Here is a 24,453-nt window from a genome sequence, read left to right as displayed (position 1 = left end):
TTCGATTAATTAATCGTTCGCTGTACACAAAACCCCATTGAACTAACAGTTTTTGAATTATAGTTTTGGCTTCAAATTTAAGATCCCAGAAGTGTTTCCACAATCACGATTAAATTGAGCTCATTTCGTTGTTAAAACGATCCACAAGAATCTTTAGTTAAACTATATACTTCATAAACACTGTGGGCTAATCTAGTTTCCATTGGCCAAATTACTTATATCAAGCCCAGGATTTCGATGACGAATAGAGAGCGCGATCATTATATCGCAGATATTTTTTTTCAAATGGCTTGCATAGGAATCAATTTTATTACAGTTCACATGAAGCCCATATTAAGATTCCTCTCTAAGAGCAGGGTTGGCGTTGAGTTCAACGATCGCAACTCTAACGGAGGAGTTCTTGACGAGCGCGAAGACGTAGATGAAGCGTTCAGAGAAGAGGGTGGCGACTCTAGTGAGGGGGAGGTCGGCGAGCCTGAGGTCCAGCAGCGGCACGTCGAGCGCCGGCAGGACGGCGGTGCCTCCATCCTGCTGGTGTGGGGCATGGCACTGGTATCGGTACACCAGCACATGACCTGCGGAGGAAATTATAAGAGTAATAAGTAAAAGTAAAGCTTCAGTTCATTCTTGAAAGAAAAGTATCATTGATACAAATAACAATTTTATTTTTCCGATATGATTAAAAAATATATTTTAAAGGCCTCTCATTTGGCGAAATTTAATGCCTTGGCCCAACTATTGTACCTATTATTAAACAGCTAGAGAAACTAAACTCAAAAAAAGTGCTACATAAAAATGACATTATTAATGACCAAAAGCTTCTGAAGCAGAATGGTAGAGATACTAAATTACTCATCTCACCCTCTACCGTGGCAGCAAAGAGTAGCCCTCGTTGGTAGTGCACAGCGAGCACTTCTACGCCGCCGCCCAACGAAGCTTTGTGCAGCACCACCTGTGAAGTGATTCGAATGAAGCTGTCAACAACCTGGCAGTGCCTCAAATTTGAATATCTACTCAACGTAAAGGAAATTTTCAAATAATTGAAAACAACTTCATTTTGGCTTCTCTTCTCAAGTTTTTGGGCTCACAAGATTTTATTATTTAATAAAAATTCATTAAAATTTATCGCCCATGTATCAATTCAAATGTGCCAGCTTGTTATCATGAACGGAGCTCCCGAGCAATACGGATGAGTGCGTTTGGTCGTCTGGTAACGAGCTGCTGCTGCCACGGTGTAGCGAGTCAATGGCGGTCTTCGGAGGAAGAACTGCAGTCAGCCAGTAGTCGATGTTCCTGTCCATATGCCAATAATCTGCAATACATAAATCCATAATTTACGATGAAAAACTAAACATAAAGGAAAACAACTGTTTCTAATAAGAAATTTGCTGCTGCAATGTAAGGACTATACAAGTCAGTACAGGGAAATTGTTACAAATGAACAACTAAAGCAAAATTTAACTTGCTTATGTAGATGAGATATAAATATCTCTAAATTTTCATCTTGTAACGTAAAGTTTCATGTCAACTAAACCCACCAATCACAAAGAATGGGAAGCAACGTGTACTTGAGAGATTTTTGATGGTGCAGTCCTGCTCGCTCTCCAAATGGTATTTAGATTCAAGAAAGTCCCATAGAGTTGGATCAGAATTCAGCTTCCGGCCATTATGATCTGTTAGCTTCATTCATACCCATAACGATTTCATCAGTGTAAATTTTTGCTTAATGTTGTTAAAATATAAAAATGTCTTCATTTAATAATGATCTTGACTAACTTTTAGTGTCAAGATGTCGTGTCAGTGAAAGCCAACAATGCTTTCTGCCGCGGCAGGATCACTCTTCTCCTGCTCATATTCTAATAACGTTCTCTGCCTCGGCAGGATCTCTCAAGTACACGTAGCTTCCCATTCTTTGTGATTGGTTGGTTTAGTTAACAAATAATAAACTGGAAGCCGCATAGTTTATTATATCAGCATTTAATGAAAAGATATTCTAAATAAAACAATAAAATTGGTGTTAAGATATTCACACAAAAGTCTGGATGTGACGGCCGAGGAGACGAAGAGGTGATGTTGGCAGAAGAAGGTGGGGTTGGGATATGCGAGGTCTCGATACTCGCACGAGTTGCCGACACATATCGCGTTCAGCACTGCTTCTGCTTATAATGAACAATTCACTAAAAAGGAAAATTCAAGCACCTGAAAGCACGAAAACCGGTATTTTCCGGCACCGGTATAAAAATTCAGGCACAGATTCCTAGCAAAACATGTTAATTCCGATGCAAGTTAGTGCGCGAAACAACGCTTTTAAACTTCGATGGATTTTAATTTACAATGTAATGATTTTTTAACTAATAATTTCTTTACCAGAAATTATGATTTCAGTGAACGAATTTGAAGTATGTAATTTGTAAATTAAATGAGGCCATAAAACTGAAACTGGTACTTTCAGTCAAATTTGTTTTATTTCTATGAGATACTGCACGAAAATACCTTGAACTCCATGAGGCTGAGCTGGGCCATCAGATGTCAAAGGTGTTCCATTTGTGGATATTAAATGCGCGGCAGAAACTTCCAGCAGACGACACTTGCTTTCTCTGAGCTCGTGTACAGTCACTACCCCGTTCTTGAGAATAGTTTTAAGCTGCTCAAAAATAACACAAATGATTCAACTTGATAGAACGTATAGTTTTCTATCGCTTCTATCAAAGGAATTACAATGACACACAATCACACCTTATATGTAAGTTGCACATTTTTACGTGGCTCTTCCGGTTAGTACTGTACTTCCTTTGTAATACTCGTATAGAGAAATGCAGGTGGCACGTCATCAGATGATTTAGACAATGAGATATTAGACAAACTTATTAGATTTAATTTGCTTACATTCCTTAATATTCAGGGCCATGATTCAACGTGCAGAAGGAACAGAAAAAGGTGAAAACTGAGTCGACTTTGAAGGTCACGCCACTAGGCCTAAGAATTCTTAGGCCTATTGATGCACATAACTAACATTCTAATTTTGATGCGATATATTTACTCTTAGATAACTCATTTTAGCTTCATTCCGTTAATCATTATGAACCATGATTTTTTTGGTCCCTGGCAAAGGACTGTCGAACAATGGCTGAAGTGACGCTACCCTGCTTGCCAATGCTTGCGTAAAATTTCAAACCTTTTCGCTGATGATTGGGAAAAAATAATTACTATCATATGTTGGATGCAATTATAGAAATACCATTAAACACTCGTATATATATACGTAAATAGCTTGAAAACGTGTGCCTGAAGGTTAAGGTAACCGAAATAATTAAAATTAACGACTCAGAGATGCATCAACTCAAAGTATGAAACCTAACGAAAGAAACGAGAACAAACAAAATACGAAGAATTATGTTGAACCTGACAAAAACAGCCAATTCATTTAGCCTCTCTCACATTTGAGAGTTTTGATATATCTTAACTTAAATATTCTATTCTGCATGCTGACGAGAAATGTACCTAACCGTTTATAATTTCGCTTGAGGTCTACAACAACACCGTCTCTAACCAGTTCCAACCAGATTTTACAGGAAAAGCGATGGCTGACAGTACTAGATTACTTCCAGTCGATATTCTGTCGATTGTACACCTCGATTCAAATATTCTGCCAGTAGAATAATGCTACTTGAAATTGACTGACCTTTTTTAACTAAAATGAAGAAAGTGGCAACTTATTCTGTGAAAGTTTTAAAAGAGTTATGTAGTTCTTTCCTAACTGTAGAGTGTAGAGGGAGCTGCTCTCCATTGTCACTTATTTGTTAATAGATTAAGATTATTAGCATGGAAAGGGCAGTTTATCAATGTTATGAAGGATTGAATTCAATTCCAAAACTTATAGAAGAAATAATTATTTCGAATCATTCATAGCTGATTCATAACGAATCCCATAAGTCGCATAAATATTTTGTTGATATTTCCCCCTAAATGTGAACCGAGCATAACATTGTTATTATACATGATTCTTGGAAAATAATCAAAATAACAATATTACTTTGTACAGCGACTCCGCGCAATTAGGTTAATGCTGCTGGAACGAAATACGAGTACTATCTCTGCCACATAATTTCCATGTCAGTAAATACTTATTCAAATGTTACCCTTCAGGTTTAGGGGAACTGCCGTTTCTACAGCATAACAAACATTTAACGGGCTTCCAACACAACAAAAGACAGCAACTTTTGGGACATAAGAAACAAATAACAAGAATTAATTTATAATGTTTACGTAGTCGATGAATATCAGTTCCAATTGAACAGTGCGCAAAGGGAAAATAAATCCTCTTTTCGTTAACCGATGCAAAATTTTGAACTATTTCAGTTGCTATAATAAAACTAATCTCTAATTACTATAGAAATCAGTCAATGACTCCATTAGCCTTCCTTTGTTCATTTATCTCGATATACTCGTCAACCATCTGAAAATAAATGAAGAAAATCAACGACCAAGCTCTCTTTTTCTCTCATATGTGGACACGTTCCCGCGCTTTTACAAGAAAAAAAAAAAAACTAACATCTGCCCCATGTGCGTGACGAGGAGGGAGATGAGAGTCGGGGGTGATTTGGGGGTTGCGGGTCGTAGTAGGAATGGCAAGCGCGGGAAAACTGCCAGCAGGAAGGTAGTAAATAGCATGGGTACCACGCCTCTGAACAGAGTTTCCTATTTTCAGGAAGATCCTGAAACAAAATGGGATACAAAAGCCAATTTGTTGCGATAGTTTTATAACTAATAACTGATGTAGTTTTCTTATTTTCAGACATTAATAATTAATTATTATGTTAGCGTAATAATACGTCATCATTATTTTACGTTCAACTGAGGTTTACCAACGAATGAGAAAACTAGTATAGATGGTTGAAAATAACTATGATAATAACAAGAGATTTAGTCAAATGAGATTTCTCTAAAAGAATATAGCAGAACGATAATATTTTATGCACACGAATGTTTCTTTCAAATAAATCAAACCCTACACTAACCCTAAATTTTTTATTCCATGCATGAGGGTAAATTTCAAATTGAATATACACTGAAATGATATAAGTGGAAAAAATGTGTGCAGAATCTACTGTTCACAGTTGTACAATTCTAGCTTCGCGACTGAATGGAACTGTGGTATATTTGAAAATTAATGGACAAAAACAGGATGCAAAGTCAATTGAAAAGTATACAAATAACAAAACTTTCGAGGAAAAACTTAAAGGACAGAATTAATACGGAAATTTCCGTGAAGCATATTAACAAATAGAGCTGATACGAAATACGAGTATTCGTCGTCGCGCATCTGGCACGCATATAGTCTCACCGATTTGAATTCAAAAAACCTTTGCCGTTGCAGTGTATGAAATTTATGCTGAATATCAACAACATACAAAAACTTTTTCGTATTAGCTGATCATGAGTATCAGAAAGAAAAACTTTTAACAATAGCTTTTTTAGTAAGTGCTTGAGTTATCTAGAATTTCAATTGAGTTAATGAAAGCAACTGGTGAATAATTTCTGAATTATTAATTTGCATCTCGGAATAGTGGCAGAGGACACAACGTTTCAAATATTTTAACAAGTAGTAACGATTATAGTTGTACACAAGAGAAACAAACGGTGAGAAGCTCAATAGGAGAAGAGAAGAAGTTACCATTTCGATAGTGAGTCACGTAATCATTGAATGAAAAAATTTCATGTAATAGGCAGTCAATGGATAGTTCTTGGCATGGAATAAACCAGTCATTGCAATTCGAAATTTCAATCGACATGCATGTTACAATAACAGCGTTTATTTTTCATTCTAAACAACTGAACAAGTGTAGAAATAATTGGAGAAAAGCCTCAAGGAGTGAGCAAATTTCATTATTTCACTCACATTCTCACTACTTGCGATATAATTCATCATTTCTTTACGATTCCTGTTCGTAATAAATAATTAAATCTGTCTAGTAGAATGTTTGTAAGACATCTATTCAGAAGAATATCATCATCCTCCCAGAATAGAAATACTCATGGTACAAATGATTTACAAATCACAAAGTGTGTACCACGTCTGGAAGTGATTCTCGATCGAACACATAACTTCAAGTCGGCGGGAATATGCTCCACTTTTTAGCGCATTTTCTCATTTATGGAAAAAAAATGCACTATTGTGCTCGCCATGTCCGTCCGTCCGTCTGTCAGTCCGTCTGTCCGTGACCTCAAGTTTTCGTCGACGAGAAAATGCGCTCTCTGTCACTCACTGCAGTGAGTATTGAGTTATATTTTTTTAATTACTAAGCCGCATTGAACTCTATGATATGATAGGGATTAAGATTTCAAAAACTATATTTAAAGCTATACACTCCTCCACGGGGTGGAAAAACATTAAATTTTGATAGTCACAAAATGTTCTGTGAGCTTCTCTAGTCAAAATTGTTCATTGAACTCTCATTTTACAACTGCGATGAATCGTAAGTTCGTAAGGGCATCGTAATCGGTATTTAGAACTAAAACGTTCGTTAGTACGAATCTGAACAATTTGTTTCTCATTGGTGATGAACGGTTTCCAATAAGTAATGCATTCGAATAATAATACAAATAACCAACCTCTGTCCTACTGAAGTTGTACTCAGCGGAGCATTATTTGTAAATAAATAATATTAATAAATTATAGAAATAATAAAGCTACTTCGCATAATATAACTAGTAATCAAAACAGCCAGTTTGTTCAAACCGTCTCGTGTAGTCATCAGAAACATTAATTATTTGTCTTTTCTTGCCAAGACAAACCAATTAAAAATAATTTAGAAGAAAAAATTCTTTCCAGATTTCTGTATTTTTCTTTTGCTGTTCATCTTTATAAATCAACTTCATATCAAATAAGATATCACAACAAAAAACAAATTCAGATTCTCTGCCGTAACAGCAGGAGCATTTCAGCTTCTAGATCTGCGGGTCATTCAAATGACATTTTATCACGAATAACTGAATTAATAATTCGAACAACTGAGTTATTATGTTTAAATTTCTAGGTTCAAACAGAATTATAACTAACATAAATAATACTTAATAAAGAAATCGGAATTTGATAATTTTAAAAACGATCTCGCAGCGTTGGGGGAGATGACGGACTAGAGCGGTGTGTTTTGTACATTGTTTCAATGCCCATTTCTCCAAACAACGCGGTTTAAATGTTCAAAGTTTATATCACAATATCAAAATTTATAACATTATTCACATACTGACAATCTTATTTACTATATTTTGTTCTTATTTTATGAAAATTTTTTGTAGTGAAGTTCATCACTCGCACATTTTTCAATCATCATTTCAAGTTTCCCGGGATATTATCACTCAAAATTGCCTTATTTGAAAAAAATTTCATACCAAAATAATCCCTAAGTCTTTGTGCAGCGATTGGTCTATTGTATGTTCACCTTAATTGCATAATATGACTGTTATTTTCAAATAAGAAAGAGCTATGAAGCACAAATTTGGCCATCTCAAGTAAGAAGAGTTCTTGGTGGCAGCCTGTTTACTTTCACGTCGGACCAGACTGTTGATGTACAGGCGCACTCTTGAAGTCCATCATTCACTCGCAATACCTTGCCCTACGCGGTTGCTACTTCGAGCTCCACTTCGACTTCGAATTCTATCACCATGGCCGATACCGCTGCCGCTGTTGCTGCTCCTGCCCCAGCTCCCGCCAAGAAGGCAACAAAGAAGGCCGCTGCCAAGCCCAAGAAGGCATCGACTCACCCTAAATACTCTGAGATGATTGTGGCTGCCATCACATCGCTCAAGGACCGTACTGGATCTTCCAGCGTCGCAATCAAGAAGTACATTGTTGCCAACTACAAGGTTGATGAGAAGACTATTGGTCCTCAGGTTCGTTTGGGCCTCAAGAGAGGAGTCACCTCAGGGCTCCTGAAGCAGGTTAAAGGAACGGGTGCCACCGGTTCCTTCAAAGTTGCCGAGAAAGCCGCGAAACCTAAGGCAGCTGCTGCGAAAGCACCCAAGAAGGCCGCGAAGAAGCCTGCTACTCCCAAGAAGGCCGCGAAATCTCCCAAGAAGACCGCTAAGAAAACCGCCACAAAGAAGCCAGCTGCCAAGAAGACCCCTAAGAAGTCTACCAAGAAGGTCGCCAAATCTCCCGCTACCAAGAAGCCCAAGGCAAAGAAGGTCAAGAAGCCTGCCACGAAGAAGGCTGCACCCAAGAAGTAATAATATAATTCCATATGGTATTTAATAAGTCATTCATTGTAAATACGCATTGTAGAGAATAAGTTGCCTTCACCGTGTCATCATCGCCGTCTATGTTAAATACGTTGTACCTGATAAATATAATTATCTATACGTATAACTTGTTTTTTTTTTTTTTATATTCACTCTCAAGACCGCTGAAAGAGTCTACATTCCTTTAGGTAGCACCGAGCAGAAATTTTCATTGCACATACACAATCGCAATTTGTGGTTTTAAGCTGCTCATTCATGTGCAACTTTATTTCATTTCGAAGTGAGTATGGTATATATCGATATAAAGATGTATTATCGTGGAAAAAAGATTAGATATTGAAAATATGATCTATAGGCTATAAAATGTTAAGATTCCCACCGTATTCTGATGCAACGAGAACTGCGAGACTGCACTGATGAAGGTGATTTCTCCCACTAGACAGTAATCAGTTTGAAGCTGTTGAAAATCGTCGTAGCATATATTCGGCCGAAATAAGGAGATGGAGGAATCGCCTTTGGCCACCGCAAGAGTTCCTGAGTTGTCCGCACTGAACATAGAAGAATTATGTCGTAAAGTGATGTGCAAGCTTCAGACGATTTTTCTATTCTAAATTAACTCAAATTTACAAACATAAATTTTAACCCGAACTGAGAGAAAATGGTACTCAACTGATAGGAAGAGGGACGGGGCAGCTGCGAGTGATTGATCTCTCGATGGAGATTTTTCAGGGTTTTTGGGTGATGTGAGAATCGTCGTAGATACGATGTAAGACAACTTCATTGAAAAGTTTATTTTAACTCAATTTGAAGAAAATTAAGTTAGGACATTTTCGAAAGGTGCTACGCGTTTCCCAAACACTAACAGGTTTGGGAACTACTGGCTAGGTTTTACTTGAGGGAAGGGGTCCCTGTCCATTTTGGGTGGTTTGTAGTATTGACATTGCACAGGATGGCGGGCTGTGGCATGCTTTCCTTTTACCCGTTTAAGAAATAAATTGCCAGAGTAAGCCAGTCGAAACGACTATAATATGGACTTGAGAATAAGACTTTATCTTCGTTATATTTGAACGGATTTGTTTATTTGAGATTATTTATCGTGCATTTTCTTCGTGTATGTAAATATTATTTATCATGCATTCTGATCATGTATGTAACAGCGAGGCCATTGTTACCCGCCCCTGATCCCATATTAATAGAAATCTTGGTAGATAGAAAAAATAATAAATAAATATCTAAATGATAGTGAAATTTTCATCAGTCATGCTTAACAGACAATGCGTATTATTAACATGAGGGCGAGAGATTATCAGCCATGCATGAGCATTGGACAATGAATAGGCAATTATATTCACCTGATAAAAGAGCGATGAGGTGAAACTGGTCTAAATAACTTTGTAGGTAAGCCGTGCACTTGGAGCTTAGATGCCTTGAGAACGCCCTCGGTATCACTTTGTATGGTAAAGAAGAACAAATCTTCCCTGTCCATTACTGTAGCAACCATGATCATAGTACCGTCTTGTACGCCAAGACTATACAACTGTAACAAGGAAAAACTCGAATGTTAATCTTGTAGAATTCAGAGGAAGAGCGTCTTTACCGTTTTGACGCCTTCCAAAAACTGTTGCAATATCTGTTTGTGTATTACTAATAATATTTTTTCCACAAGACCAAAAGAGTAACAAAACAAATTTGCAGCAAATGAATCAGTGAGGAGTGATGCTTCAAGGATTATTCAACGAAAAATAAGCGAATCAAAATTCACAAAGACATGGAAGTAGGGTGGCCACCGAACCTCGTGCAGTTTCCCGGGTATTCGGACATGAGCCGTGCATGGCGATGCATCGTTGGAGAGGCTGGTGTCTGCAATATTCATCACGGCAGAAAGAAATTACGGGCCAAGTAATAGTTTCACAAATGCTATAAAAGATATTATGGTTACCTTCTTATAAAAATTTATCAAGATCTGTTTGTGCGTGTGTTGGAAGCCTGACGCCGCAGATAAATACCGGTGGTGCTCGAGCCGCCGTTCGAGCACTATCCACAATTTTTTTCGGAGGGGATATTGCTCAAAGAAAAACGGAGCTGTAGTAGATCCAATAGACTTTCACATCCACATGGTCTTAATGTTATCAATAACACAGACTTTTCTTCTAACAGATAATTTTTCTTCTAACAGATGTGATACGAGTGTAGAATAACATCCGAAGATTAAAGTGCGGATTCCAAACGTGCGTTTGCTCCCATTTTCAATCAATCGCATTAATATGATGAACTAATAACTAACAGTTTTTGTTAGATCAGTTTTGCGACTTGTGGCAGTGCAAACTCCAAAATAAGAGTTACAATTGCAGGAAATGTATACATTTTCAAGTTTTTATGTTATTTCTTTGTAATTTGACGATGAATAGATTAAAAAATTTTGGAGCAAAATCTACAACTTCCATTGATTAGAAATTATCATTATAAATGGGTTTTAAAATTAAGCTGTAGATAAGAAGAGTAAAAAACAAAATCGATGTTTTTTGGCCCGTTGACATCTGAGCTCCCAAATGTTTCTATGGTAACATTACATTTTTCATAACATGTTTTAGGGAGTTCATCCAAGGCAACCTTGTATTGATTGTAGCTCACCGTTCTGAATTAAGTTCATTCCTTTGGGCACGCTCAAACAAAATTCTTCAATTTGTGGCAGAGAGTAGAACTTCAAGATAATTCCTTCTTCGTCGCTGTCGTCTTTCACCACCAAGTTCTCTGTAAGAACCCTTTCAAATGAATTCGATGAAAATTTCAATGTTGTTGTAACGAATAAAATACAGGTTTTATTATTTTCTACGGATTTCTAATGATTGTCAGATTGAATAAGATTGTCAAATGATTAACAACATTATTACTTTATAGAGTTTCTAGTATAAGATATTTTATTTTTAGTTTGTTATTCTCATTCATGAGCTAGATGAAATCATGGTTGAATTAATAATTAATTCAACCATGGATGAAATAATCAATGAACCAAGGATTTTCAACTAACCGAAGGACTTTAGAAATTCCCTCCCGTGTAAAACTCTTCTGCCGAGGTACGATAGATGTTTCGTTAACAAGTCAAGTTCGAAAACTCTAACCCAAAGGCTTGTATCTCGAAGCTTGGCTTCAGCTGTGCTTAAAATTTGGCGCTCATTGCCTCGGTGACCTTTCTCTTCAGCGGCCATTGTTAGCAGCTCCAACAGATAAACAGTCGACCATGTACGCTGGCAAACGTCTCTTATTTTTCTGTGCAAAATTCAAAACGAAAAAATATTATTAACTTGGAACTCATATGAATTTATTCAGTTAAAATTAATTCTATACTATGGTATCTGTGAATGATGATCTTGAAAACTTCACGGATCGATATATACTTTCGCAAAATTACGAATCTCTGAGGAATTAATGGAAAATGTACGAGGACAGATGTTCCGATCCTCTTCCCTTGTAAATGCTCTATCCATATCGCTCAACAGTTTGATTTATTGGAACATTTGCAGAGCTGTTGATAAATTTAGATCAGTTACTCCTGAACGTTTTCTGTATTACTGTGCCAGATCTTACCTGCCCATAATCTCGTGCCACATGCAGCAGACACGCGCACAATTCACTGCATCCCACGCAGTCAAATTGCCAAGAATATTCTCCCAAATTTCGGGTGGCAATATCATTATGGGCATCAGGCTAAATTTTCGGTTGTATATGACTTCTTAATCTATGGTCGCCTTGCGTGAGGCACGCAATAACTCCGAAAGTAGACTAAGAGAAAACTCTGCCGACTCCCAAACGATTCCACGTTTGGCACGCACACACGATTTGGTACTCGTTTCGAGAATAATTCCCTAAAAGTTTACTATAAATCCCAACTTGCATGATACAAGTTACATACTTTATAAATGGCCAAGTTTTGAATAATTACAGTTTCTTTGTCTGTCGGAGAAATATTCATCGTTCACAATTCATTTACGGGTCAATTATATGCATAATAACCCAAGTACAGTGTGCGTCTAAACAGCTTCGCTTCTTTCGTAAAACACTTCTCATTATCAAGAGCATGTAAACCCTTTCAATCGAATTCAACATTTTTTACCGAGAATAATAGCTTTGAAAAGTTTGTATTTCAAATTTTGAAATTCGGACACATCGAATGTTACAAAAATTTGCAATATTCTATGTTAAAAACTTGTAACATTCTATGTTACAAATTCTATGCAACACAATTTGGAAGCAACTTGAAGTAGATGGACATTAAAACACGCAAGTACTCTCGAAAATTTTATAGAAGTTTCTTCGCCTTTTTCAATTCCGTGACCTCCAACTTCTTGCGTTTTTTCCTGCACAGCAAGAAACAAATTTAGTAATGCGCAAATACTCTGGAAAATAAATTTCTCTATTATATAAACTTTTAGAGTAATCCCAGAAGTAAGCAAAAGTAAATCTGGAAGTAATTCATAAATTTTACATTGGAAACGGTATTTTTAATCACTGCAGTGTTTGTTCTGAATGAATGATGATTAATGGCAGATACATGAAGTATTACTTGAAGAATTACTAGCAATATTAACCTAATCTCATACCAATCGAAATGAAGATTTCCATATTTGCAACACATATTTGAACGGCCTTTAGGATCTTTCTGAATTTTGAATTGATAGCAAATGATTTATACCATCAAGATAAAATGACTCATTGTAACTGTAATCAGAACCCGCGTGAGCACATCACTCACTTATGAACGTCTTCAGCGTTCTGCTGCTCGCGATCATCGCGCTTCTTCTGCCGCAGCACAAACTCTTGCAGGTCTTCACTGTTCTCCTGAGCGCGACGTTGGCTTTCAACAAGCTCCAGCTTAGCGGCCTCGACTATGCGAGCCGCTTCTTTTAACCCCGTCTCGCCTTCTGGATCTTCTTCAGGCTTCTCCAGCATCGCTTTCTGCAACGGATTTCACATTAGGCTTTAAAAAAATACGCACGTCACGTGACCAACGGCGTCATTATTATCGATGAGAGAAAAAAGTTCAATAAAAGGCGGACACCTATCTCCATGCATTAATTTCTGAAGCTTTCATATCGGAAAAAAATACCTAACACCACCAAAAACGTCTTGTAGGCTAGTTTCCAGTTAAAGGGTAAATATTTTTACAACACAAGTTTAGGAGAGGAAAAACCTCAATTATTTATTTTACGACGATATCCGGTACATCAAGAGATCGTGTGTAGGTTACATATTAAAATAATCATGAAAAAAAAGAATAAGTACATCAGCCAAAGGCTCTACGAAATTGTTAGTTTTTCAAACGATGAAACACCGGAATCGGAGGAGCTGATGTTACAAAAGCAAGCAGACACTCCCATCGTGACTGTAATTTTGGTGGCATTAAGTGATTGCACTTTAGCCTAGGCGTTCATTAAAGATTGCAGTATTTCAAATTTGGTCGTAGGTTTATAGGGTAAGACATAGCAGTGGTGCGTAGCGTGTAAATTAAGTGCGTGTCTCAAAATAAATGTGAATTACGAGGCAGAAAAAATTCAAAGGTCATACGAAAAAATGGCCTGACTCACCAAGGCATCATGGAGGGTGGAAATGAGGTCGCGTTTCTGCTGCAGCACAAGGGCAATGTTCAGAGAAAACTCCTCAGCAACCTGAGCTTCTGTCTTGTTCAGTAGACCTAGACCAACCAACACGGCCTAGAGGATTAATGAGAGACATAAAATTATAATCAACTTGAGTTTAATACGGCAGGTTCTGGAGCAATGGAAAAATAACTGATCTTGAACGGTTGAACTTTCCACTTGAAGAGCAAAGATTCAATTCATTCATACCTAACACAGGCAGAGGCTCTGAAAAACATAGATGAGAAAGAAGCATCCGAAAGACATTAATGCAAGAAAATTAAATTTTTTTGGCGATATTGAATAAATTTTCGACAAAATTAAAAATACCAGATAAATAATGCCTACGTAATAGCGTCTGAAGAGAGAAGGTAGCCCCCATTTATAACTCATCATTTTACAAAGTTAGTTAGTTTAGTGGCCAAATGTTTACTAGCGCTTCAGCTATTTAGCTATCTCGCACCGAAAGTCAAGATGAACACCATAAAGGTGGAAGGTCTCAATTATTCATCACCCACAAGGGGGCGGAAGGTCTCAGATGTCCAGCCCGCTGAAGCTGGCTCGAAAGAAGCAGCGTTAGCATCTCAAAGAGACGAAGTGACAAGGAGGGACAGGTGAAAAGCAACAGAAACGAAGACGCTCGAACAAGAGGTCGCTTACACGGGACGTCGGCCGCCCGCACGAGAGAGACAGAGAAGGGAAATGTAAGGAATCCTACCTACATAATAACTTAACCCCACAACTGAGACCAACGGTCAGACACCGCGAGCTCAGCAGTGGGGCGCTCAGGAACAATCCCCCTAAGAACGCGAAATCCCATAGGACTTCTGACGAGCACAGACACGCGTCAGAAGTCCCCCCCCAATTTAGTCATGATAATTTTCAGAAAACTCTAGGACGCAGTACAAGTTTTCAGAGAACACAAGAATTGCAAAGTAGGCATATGCATATAAAAATCTTGAAGTAATTTCAAGTAATAGCACTCCGAGGATCAGACGGGATTGAGCAGGAGACTCACAGCCTGCACGCTCTTGAGCGAGCAGCGCGCAATGTGCTCGCAAAAGTAGAGCCTGGCGAGCGTGGGCAGAAGGTCCCGGATGAACGCCGCCTCGCATTGGTGTCGCACGAAGTTACTTAAGCGATGCACGTCGCTTAGAGTCACCGCCGTACGAACAGCCTTTAAATTCCCTGAAAACAAAAACCGGTGAATGCAACGCGCTTTGTTTAAAAGTTGACAACACTGGTGTTTGTAATGTAATAAGCTTATCGTTGTATGAACTGCAAAAAATTGTTAGAAATGATCCACAGGTCTTCGCGTTATAAGTGTTGAAGTAAATAACTAGCTCCTATTCGTACAGAGCCGTCTAAATTATTGTGGCAGACAAACATTGCTGAAATTTTACTACAGATTGTCATAAGGACCGGTGAAAGGAAAAGTATTATATCAGCAAAAAAATTACACAAACTTCTGCAGAATCTGAATGCAAGGCTTCACGAGATTTCCAAGCAGATCTTTTGAATTTAAAAATGAGATTAGGTAACTCTTCCAGCTCTTTAATGTTATTTTCAATACGCGAATACCGTAAATAATTACCTTTCTTGGACTTTTTGATGGTGGAGTTTGTAAGCAGACTTAAAGCAAATTGGCTGGAGCAGTTTTGAATGCAGGAATTGATGAGAAAAAGGAGGCGCTTCCGACAGTCGTGCCACAACGTAGTCACCCATTGCACCTCCATTCCGTTGCTTTCTTCCGAGTCTGCGGACCGGTGAAGCTGTTGCAGCATGATTACTGTGCTCTCACCAGTCACGCTGCTGCACTCTTGGCTGACATAAAAACATAGCCAATAATAAATAAATATAGGCGGCATGCAGAGATACTATTTCCAAAATCAAGATTTGAAGAAAATATTTTTCACATATGCTAAACGTTAACTGAATGTAATTAATTAAAAATTATATTGACCTCGAAATTCTCAAAAAAATCATAGATATTGGGTTGATAGTTAGTTTGTTTACAGGCTCATTCAATATATCAGTTGAATGCTTGAAAAATAAGAGTGAGACAAAATATTATTGCTGTGAGAAATTGAAGAGTTTTTCATCTATTCTAATCACTACATTATAAGAATGTAATTCGAAAGCAAGCCTCGTGTCGAAACTATTCATCATAGGAGATTGGCATTCAACATTATAAGGTGAATCACTCGACAAATAAAACTTTACAACGAATAATTGAGTATAATTTACCCAAGGTAGACAAGCGTGAATCCAGCCCTTTTCCAGAAACCCAAGAGCTGTTGAGTTACTCCAAAAGCAACGCCAAGATAATGCACGGCCTCTGCAGGTCGCTGTTCCAGTGGCACCAGGAGTGGAGGCAAAGCTTCCTCAGTGTCTTCCTTGCCGACTTTTGCGAGTTCACCTTTACCCACCACCTGAGCGAAGAAAGGCACCGATAGAAAAAACCCTAAAACACAAGTGATAACTTATTTAGGCAGGTCAAAAGGTAAAGATTCCTGTAGAAATTAAAGTTTTTTAAGATGAAAAAATTTAGATAACCATCAGGCAACAAAAATAAATAAATGAGTGTATACAACGATCAACAAAATAGAGTGGAGTCAACCAACGAGCATTACTGCCTACCACTGACATTGAAACCAACAAGGGAAGATATCTACACAGAAAGTTATTTAAGGGAAAAATAAATATATCTTGTTCATTAACGAGAAACACTAGTGCCAATAAGTGTGCGTTATAATAAAACGTATAAAAAAAATTTTTAAAGACCACGTTTTTCATGTGGACTCAAAAGTAGAAAATAATTTTTCGGCAGCTACTGATCTCTGTTTGCTTTCATTCTCTTGGTCTTTTGTATTTCAGTTAATTGCTACACATGAAACACGTTGTTGCGAGCCAATTTACTTGACTTGATGTACGTATCGATGATACGAAGCGTATCATCGATATACGCAGTCTAAACACGAATATCCTCTCGAGGATGACATGCATTAAAGGTTCCAACCCCAGCTTGTGAGTTCCTTTAGAGTTTATACGCCTGGAAACGTGCAACAAATTATTGATTATTGTATTGTTATCGGGAGCTGAGCTTCCCTAAAAGTTTCAGAGCGCTAGCTAATGGGAAAGTTGGTGAAATATCGATTGCAAGATTTGATCATCACAGACACGAAAGCGAGCTAAGAAAAACGTGGTAAAATAGACAAATATTTCTGCAGGAAAGATACCTTCACAGCGTGCTTGTCGTCGCTAAGTGTAGCTAAGGCGAGCTCCTTTATACTGGCAAGATGGCAGTTGGAGGCATAATATTCCTGTAAGAGTTTTAGTGCCCGAGATCCATAACGGCGGCCCTGCACAGCGGGATGAGTGGCTATGCGCAGCACGCGCGCCCCGGACAGCTGAGGCAGCTCATAATTTTGGAATGCGTTACTCAGAGTCCAAGGAATGAGGTCACCGGCAGGACGCTCACCGTCTGAGCAGCTCAGACCCTTGATGGTCGAACTCCGGCTTATGCCTCCTTCCAGAACAACCTGACGTGTGGAGATTATTGACACCAAGGACGGCTTAGGTTTGTATCATTGACGATTAAATTCACAGAAAGCTCAACCCAATGGCAAAGTTTAATCAAGATTAATTACCACATCGACAATAGTGAGAAATTAAAATAAATGGACAATCTAAGATATAACGGTAAGGCAAATTGCTATTCAAATTATAAGGAAACCCTGCTTTTTAACATACACTAGCAATTCTTCCATGAAAAGAATAAACAAATATACGCATCAAACCTGAATGACGACGAGCACAGATGGAAGCGAATCTGTGTGAGCTTGAGGTGTCAGCAATGCGAAGAGGTGGTGAGCAGGAGCGTCAGACAGCTGCTGCAGGTCATCAGGACTGTTGCGGTAGTGAGACGACACCAGCAGAGACTGAACGCTCCCTAGGAACTCTTCCGTAACCTAATTGATTTCAAAGAAAAGGTTTGAATTTACTTGTCACGAATTTGGTCATCAATTTGCCAATGAATTGATGGTAAATTTTCTGTCTCATCGTTGTAAAACTTTTGAACTCACAAGGAAAGTGATCAACTACAACCTTGCTTTTAAACTGGCAGTTAGTATGCGTGGTGGTGATGTAATTTTGATAGCTGAATAATATATCAAATCAAATAATTCGAGCTTTCACAATAGGAACGGCATTGATGCCAGAAAATCAACATTGATTGCCAGATAAATGGCATGAATGATGTAGCATTTTCCAGGATAATGTTGAGTAGGCGTTGCAATAAATTTAGAAGCAAGTGACCAATACCTGACTGTAGGAAAATAGTGAATCTCTGTTAACGTAGAACAGCTGACATTCTTCAGGAGACGGCAAAGGAGTTGGCAAGGAAGGGAGTGATGGCTCCAGACACAACAATGCTGAGAGCCAAGCCTCCACTGGGTCCCCTGAGCGATATCTGATGCTCTCCTTCAATGTCAGCTGAAAAACAAACGGATTGAAGATAGAAACAATTTGCTCCAAAATATCACATCAAATAGAAAATAAACATTTGCATGGAAAAATTTAAATAATTTGACAAAGTTATTCGTAGAATGAAGTCATTAGTTCAGGCAACTGAAAGGAAAAAGGTAACTTGAAAGACTGAAAGCAAGTTACAATTATTACCTATTTCGTTAAAGTCTATAAAACAAGTTATAGGATTTAGTGTTAATAATAAAAGTATTTAATTATTTTTTTTCAAAACTAAGATCGAGGTTTCTTTAGCAGATAGGTAGTGCTACACCCACATCCAAAATACCTCAATTAATTAAGCAAGATAATTCATAAGATTAAAGCAAATTTCCAACCAACCTCAACAAGTTTCCGCTTAGCCGTAGTTGTGGTCTTCTTGAGATCACTGTTTTGAGGAACCGATTTGTTTGTTTCCTCCCTGAGCTCAGCAATCAGCTTGAGAGCAAGAGATCTTCCTGTACCTTCGTAACCAGCAACAGTGGATGACAGGAATACCAGATATGGCCCGAGAAGACGTCGTACTAAGGGCAAGGGTATGGCAGCGGCTTCATCTATAACCAACAGTTCAGCCTGACCCAGAGCCCAGTCTTCTTCTGGAGTAATATACTGTAAACGGAGGTAGAATATTTGAATAAATTTACAAATATTAGTACATGAAGCAACTGCAAAAAACGCGGATCTATAAGGTGAGAGAGGAACAACTCCATAATGGTAGCAAAAATTAATCAAACTGGTGAAAAACTCCGGAGCAAATTTTAAACTTCCAAATAACAGTGTAATAGTGAAAATCACTTCAACAAAAAAGTAACAAGAAATAAGAAATTAAACTATGATAAAAAATACAAGTTTAAAGACAGTCAAACATTTACCCTAATTTGCAGCTCACAATAAAGTTGAAGCAGAAACTAACCTGAACAACTTGTCTGTAGTCACGGAAGACCTTAATACGCGTAACGCACTTGTGCAAGTTAGGGTCATTAGAGCGCTCGACACTGTAGTGCAGTTGTTCCTCATAACCAACAGCTTGTAAGCCCATTTCAACAAATTCAAAAAGAGTTTTTAAATTTTCTGGACTTGGTGAGGTCACATATATATTTGCATAACCAAATGCAATGGCTTCAGCTGCAAGAAAAAAATAGAAGCAATCAATATTTCAGCGTTTCATGGAATACATAACAAAGGGAACTTCAGTTTGTTGATCTTATCTAGGGTTGTAGATGCAAGAGAATTTGTTCTGATATTAAAGGAAAGCTCTACTTATCATAGTTGATCCAAAAATATACATAGATTGAGCAATAATTTCAAGAAGACTAATATGGTTTCAAGAGCAAATTTTTATAACTTTGAGAGGTAATTCAACTCGAGTTTCAACTATAGCAACCAGTGCACATTTCATCACATATGCTCAAATTATGCAAGAATGAACTGAAATTATAACAGACAGGTGTAAAAGAAATACAGTATTGTCTGCCTGAGTTATTCCGTGTTGGATTGTATCTATAAATTTGTACCTATATACTAGGTCCGATTGTAATTTTTTACTATTATGCAGCCTGACAAAGGTGAAGAAGTTGGTACATTTTATGATACGCACCTATAGCTAAGCCCATTGCAGCACTCTTGCCTCTCCCCCTGGCAGCAGTTAGTGATACAGTAGTTCTCAAGAGCTTCTCTGTGATGCACAGTGAAAACTGTAGTAGCACCTTGGCCTGCAATACAATGTTTGAAGTAACACACAAGAAGAATAATAGTTAATAGTTTGTAGCAGCTGGTGAGAGCTATAGCATTCAGATCACAATTAAGATCATTATCAGATAATAATGATAGTATCTTTCAACATATAATAACACCCAAATTTGATTAATTGCAAATAAATACCTGATCCAAAGTTTTGCAGAGTTCAACCAACTTGCCAACAGGAGGTGTATCAGCAACACTTTTCTTAAGAGCAACAAGTTTGTGGTTTTCTTGAGTGTCTGCAGCATTGGCAAGCTTGTGATTTAGAGGCTTAACAGTTGCAATGTGTGATGAATGGGGAACCACTCGCAAATGATCGTCAATAACAATGCATGTACGACATGTTGAGAGTGACTGCAATAATCTGAGAAAACAAAATATTAGGGACAATTGAGAAATGATCAGTTTTAAATGAATGTGAAAAACAATTCTTGTTACCTTTAAAATTTTTCCACTAAACTTATTCCTGTTGATTTCAAATGCTGTACATTTTATTTGCATGACTAATACCCAAAAGAGCTACCATAGATCCTTCAAACTCCTTAAATTGACATAGACAGAGATTAGAATCTTTATGAATGTGCAAATGTTGGCTATGCCATTAAAGCCCATATTATCTCTGATAAACAGAAAATACCTTTCATTGAATCTTGGTACAATAGTGGTGTGTGCATGAGTGCGGTAGCGAGCATGGACGTCCATGCAAAGAGTATAGAGCTGCTTCAAGGAGTCAAGTGACTGCAGGAGAAGAACAATGCAACCTCCTCCTTCAACTGTCTCCACTACTCGGCACAGGGTATTGGCTGTTACACCTTCAAAATCCTGGCAGAAGAAGTAAAACAAAGTTATACAATTCAATACAAAAGTAAAGGCATTGAATTATGGATGATATCAATAAGGAACAAAACAACATGAATATCAATTGCAATTCAATTTAGAAACAAGGCAGATCTGACCAGAATTAGCAAACTTGTGAATTTCTAATAAAAAAAAATCTGTTTGCAATATAAAAAGTAACATTGAGACCTGAGTGTGAATCTGAAAATGTTTTTTTTTAGGAATTGCAAATAACATACCTGTAGGACACACATTTTGAAGGTGTTGCCCAGGACCCTGAAGGTATCTTTATAGTAGCAGTATTTTATTGTAGTGTTGGAAACAAACTTCTCAAAAAGATTATCTTCATTTGGATCAACCTCGCCAGTTTTAATTGCAGCCTGAATCTGTCTGAATCGCTTCTTCTTATTAGATGATAGAGACAGTTCCTTTTTGTAGCACCACAAAACAGAAGCTTGATGCAGACAGGTGTTGCTCAACATATTATGGATGAAAACCACCTGAAAAAAAGTTTAAAAAAAATTTCATGGTATAGATGTAGAATAATAAAGATTATTTTGTAAAACAAATTCTGATTGTTAAGAGCCTTGGGTGCAACTTTAAACATTGTAGCCAATATATCACATGTGACCTAATGGCAAGATTGACATTCAACAAATTCCAAGATCAACCATTTCATCAATTACGATTGAAAAAATCTTAAAAAATTATGCCTTCAAAACTGAATTTTTTATAGCAGTGGTTCAAGCTTGCTTCTTTGGCCAGCAAACAATAAAAAATAAACCAACTAAGCAAATAAAACAATACCTGATCTTGACTTTTTTGTCCAACGAGGACAACAAGAGCCCTGTGGTGCGTCGCTGCTGCATTTTCAAGCACAGTTCTTATGCGATTGTCTACCTTTAGCCTCATTTTTGAAAATTAAATAAGTAGAATCTCTGCAATGTAAGATGGATGTCAGTAATTAGGCTGCAGGTATTATTACAGAGCATCTGATGACAATTTATGAAATAAATAATTATTTAATTTGTTTAAACAGTTTTTAACAATAATCTCATTGATCTGTGTTCATCAATTGCTTCCAACTGGTAACCCATGAAAATGAATGTTCTTGGTAAATATGTAAAATATATAGAAGAAGCTTTTGTGCATTAGTACCTTACAAGGGCATGGCAACAACTGCCATGGATGTCAGTTACCATTAATATTTTTTATAAATTTCTATTCAGGATTTATTTAGCCACTGCTAAATGATCAATACAGACTAAGCCTGCATCATGATTAATGCAGGATTGACATTTTCCTACTTGTTTCTGAAATCTCGCGGCTCAAACATGACAAATTTTTACTACAATTGGAATCTTGTGGCCTGATAATGCACTTTTGTTAACAATTAGATCAAAGGTAAGTCATCTGGCAGAAATCTCACGGTTCCAGATATGACGGGAAACCTCTAGTCGCAGCCCTATAGGTAGATGTTTTCCACACTTGCACAAATGTATTTCATTCACCAGAATTAAGAATATTGTTCATAGGACAAAGAAAAATTAATATGAAAAGCCAAACAGATAACTTGGGCCAGAAATTTTGCATGTTCTAATACAGTAGGTATATATATATTGTAGGTATATTGTACAGTACCGTAAGTATTTTGTCAGCAATAGGCATTTTGTGCTTACCTCTATGCTTAACTGACAGCCCAAGTTGGCCAACTCATGTTTGGAAATGAATGAAGGAATCTCAAATTATAACTATACATACCATCTTGTTGATCAAGAAGTTTTTTTTCATGTTTAAATCAGGGATCAAATCACTTGATTTTTTGTAAAAAAATCACGATTTTTTTATTTTTTAGATTTTTTTCATTTTTTTATATATTTAAATATATTGAGTGGCAGTCTTTAATTTATATTGAGGTATTGTTATTCTTTGATTAGTATAAATGGATTATGAATGACAAATTGGTATATAAACTTGTTGCCTTTAGTGTGTATTAGGTTCAAATAAATTGAATGTTTTTGGTACATAGGCATCAAGTGTGCAATACATGGTACGTAGCTAGCAGTTTAGCTAATTCTTAAAAGGCTATAAGTAGTCTTCAACTATTTGACTATTTGTTATATATTAATTACAATATACAATTAAAATGTGTTAGCTAGCTTATACAGGGTGGGGAAGAACTGATTGAACAGCTTTGAGGCAAAATAAGAGTATTGGAGGTACATAAAGAAAAAGTTTATTTTCCTCATGATTAGCATAACATACCATTTAAAATACTTATGTTTTGAAAACAATATCAGGAAGATGGGGTTTGTTAGCTGCATCACACTGTTGGAGTTGTTCTCGGAAGTTTCCTACAGCACGTTCAAACGTATGGCGAGGTATGGCCATAACCTCTGCTGCAATAATCTGTCCCCTTAACTGTGGTAGGGTGTGAGGGCGACTTCTGAACACCCTTTCTTTTAGATGTCCCCAAAGAAAGAAATCGCAAATGCTCAAATCAGGTGACCTCTCTGGCCACTATAAATTACCCCTCAGACACCAGACCTCCAGGAAACATACGTTTCAAAACATTGAGTGACATTTGGGCTGTGTGAGCTGTAGCCCCATCCTGCTGGAACCACACGTCTCCCAATGCTTCTTTTTCAACAATGTTTTCCATCATGGGCTGCAAGAAATTTTGCAACATTGCAGCATAGCGATCGGAATTCACTGTTATGGTTACTCCCTCCTCTGAGAACGACTCCAACAGTGTGTTGCAACTAACGGCCCCCATCTTCCAGATATTGTTTTCAAAACATATGTATTCTAAATGGTATGTTATGCTAACCTCTAGGAAAATAAACTTTCTTCTTTATGTACCTCCATTTCTCTTTTATTTTACCTCAAAACTGCTCAATCAATTTTGCCCCAACCTGTATATTGAGAGGTTGAGATTGTATTGACCTTTTAGGCAATTAGAAAGATTTTCCACCCAAATACGAGTATTCTAATTAAAATATTTAATTTCAATCTTTAAATATGTGAATTTAAAACTAGAAACAAAACAATTACAATTATAAGACTATATATAAAATAATTAAATGCAGTGAATGGATATAAAATATTTGAATTGTGCACATAATTATTTCAAACAGTGTTAGCTTTCTCATAACTTAAGTCTCATTTCAAGTCTTATGAGGTTTGTTTGGTTATTGTTCAGTTTATGTTTAGTAGGTATTGGTTTATTGGTCTGAATTAAATGGGAACAGTGCAGTCAGTCAATCAGTCACAACTAGTCGGTGTATATAGAGGGTAGAGTCTGGTAGATTTATAGGACATAAAACTAGTAGATCTATTGATAGTGCTGTGCACTGTACTATCAGCTACCCATCTGTGATGTGACTCTTCAGTGTTTAGAAGATTAGCATTCCTGAAGTGTTTTTGTATATTGAAGCCAGTTAAAGGGTCAATATTTAGCTCATTACCTTGCTCCATA

At 37.2% G+C, this 24,453-nt stretch overlaps 3 protein-coding genes across 3 annotated transcripts; 1 reads left to right on the top strand and 2 right to left on the bottom strand.

The window, feature by feature from the left end:
- Positions 1 to 62: 62 nt before the first annotated feature.
- Positions 63 to 12,042, bottom strand: LOC108676496. The gene is made up of 11 exons (XM_018164585.2): positions 11,827 to 12,042; positions 11,270 to 11,508; positions 10,873 to 10,992; positions 10,034 to 10,101; positions 9,594 to 9,778; positions 8,621 to 8,789; positions 2,494 to 2,644; positions 2,031 to 2,156; positions 1,188 to 1,312; positions 862 to 952; positions 63 to 575 (listed from the first exon to the last, which is right to left on the bottom strand). The coding sequence occupies exons 1-11, from the start codon at positions 11,940 to 11,942 to the stop codon at positions 334 to 336; spliced, it is 1,632 nt and encodes a 543-aa protein (XP_018020074.1). The 5' UTR covers positions 11,943 to 12,042; the 3' UTR covers positions 63 to 333.
- LOC108676511 (histone H1-delta) lies at positions 7,603 to 8,365 on the top strand. The gene has a single exon (XM_018164595.2). It carries the CDS (start codon positions 7,666 to 7,668, stop codon positions 8,227 to 8,229), a length of 564 nt encoding a protein of 187 aa, XP_018020084.1. The 5' UTR covers positions 7,603 to 7,665; the 3' UTR covers positions 8,230 to 8,365.
- Positions 12,043 to 12,527: 485 nt separating the features above from the next.
- On the bottom strand, positions 12,528 to 21,913 carry LOC108676528 (RNA cytidine acetyltransferase). Its single transcript, XM_018164619.1, has 16 exons — positions 21,783 to 21,913; positions 21,215 to 21,475; positions 20,776 to 20,960; positions 20,280 to 20,502; positions 19,996 to 20,110; positions 19,312 to 19,523; positions 18,741 to 19,007; positions 18,198 to 18,368; positions 17,675 to 17,845; positions 17,114 to 17,416; positions 16,122 to 16,306; positions 15,469 to 15,698; positions 14,893 to 15,062; positions 13,824 to 13,949; positions 12,992 to 13,194; positions 12,528 to 12,596 (listed from the first exon to the last, which is right to left on the bottom strand). The coding sequence occupies exons 1-16, from the start codon at positions 21,885 to 21,887 to the stop codon at positions 12,539 to 12,541; spliced, it is 2,985 nt and encodes a 994-aa protein (XP_018020108.1). The 5' UTR covers positions 21,888 to 21,913; the 3' UTR covers positions 12,528 to 12,538.
- Between the last annotated feature and the right edge of the window lie 2,540 nt (positions 21,914 to 24,453).

The sequence above is a fragment of the Hyalella azteca genome, unplaced genomic scaffold, assembly GCF_000764305.2.
Source record: "Hyalella azteca isolate HAZT.00-mixed unplaced genomic scaffold, Hazt_2.0.2 contig13059, whole genome shotgun sequence".
Taxonomy (NCBI): domain Eukaryota; kingdom Metazoa; phylum Arthropoda; class Malacostraca; order Amphipoda; family Hyalellidae; genus Hyalella; species Hyalella azteca.
The sequence above is the reverse complement of the archived record's forward strand: the minus strand, read 5'-3'. Positions and strand labels throughout refer to the sequence as shown.

Bases quoted from the DNA above. Each gene is read 5' to 3' on its own strand.
- LOC108676496 (XM_018164585.2), bottom strand. From the start codon at position 11,942: ATGCCCATAATGATATTGCCACCCGAAATTTGGGAGAATATTCTTGGC. The intron at 9,779-10,033 runs GTTCGGTGGCCA...TCCTTGTTACAG, and splicing joins TACCCGGGAAACTGCACGAG to TTGTATAGTCTTGGCGTACA. The intron at 1,313-2,030 runs GTGAATATCTTA...TATGTATTGCAG, and splicing joins CGTCACATCCAGACTTTTGT to ATTATTGGCATATGGACAGG.
- LOC108676511 (XM_018164595.2), top strand. From the start codon at position 7,666: ATGGCCGATACCGCTGCCGCTGTTGCTGCTCCTGCCCCAGCTCCCGCC.
- LOC108676528 (XM_018164619.1), bottom strand. From the start codon at position 21,887: ATGAGGCTAAAGGTAGACAATCGCATAAGAACTGTGCTTGAAAATGCA. The intron at 20,111-20,279 runs GTATTTATTTGC...ATTGTATTGCAG, and splicing joins TCTGCAAAACTTTGGATCAG to GCCAAGGTGCTACTACAGTT. The intron at 13,950-14,892 runs GTGAGTCTCCTG...TTAATCCTCTAG, and splicing joins CGCTCAAGAGCGTGCAGGCT to GCCGTGTTGGTTGGTCTAGG.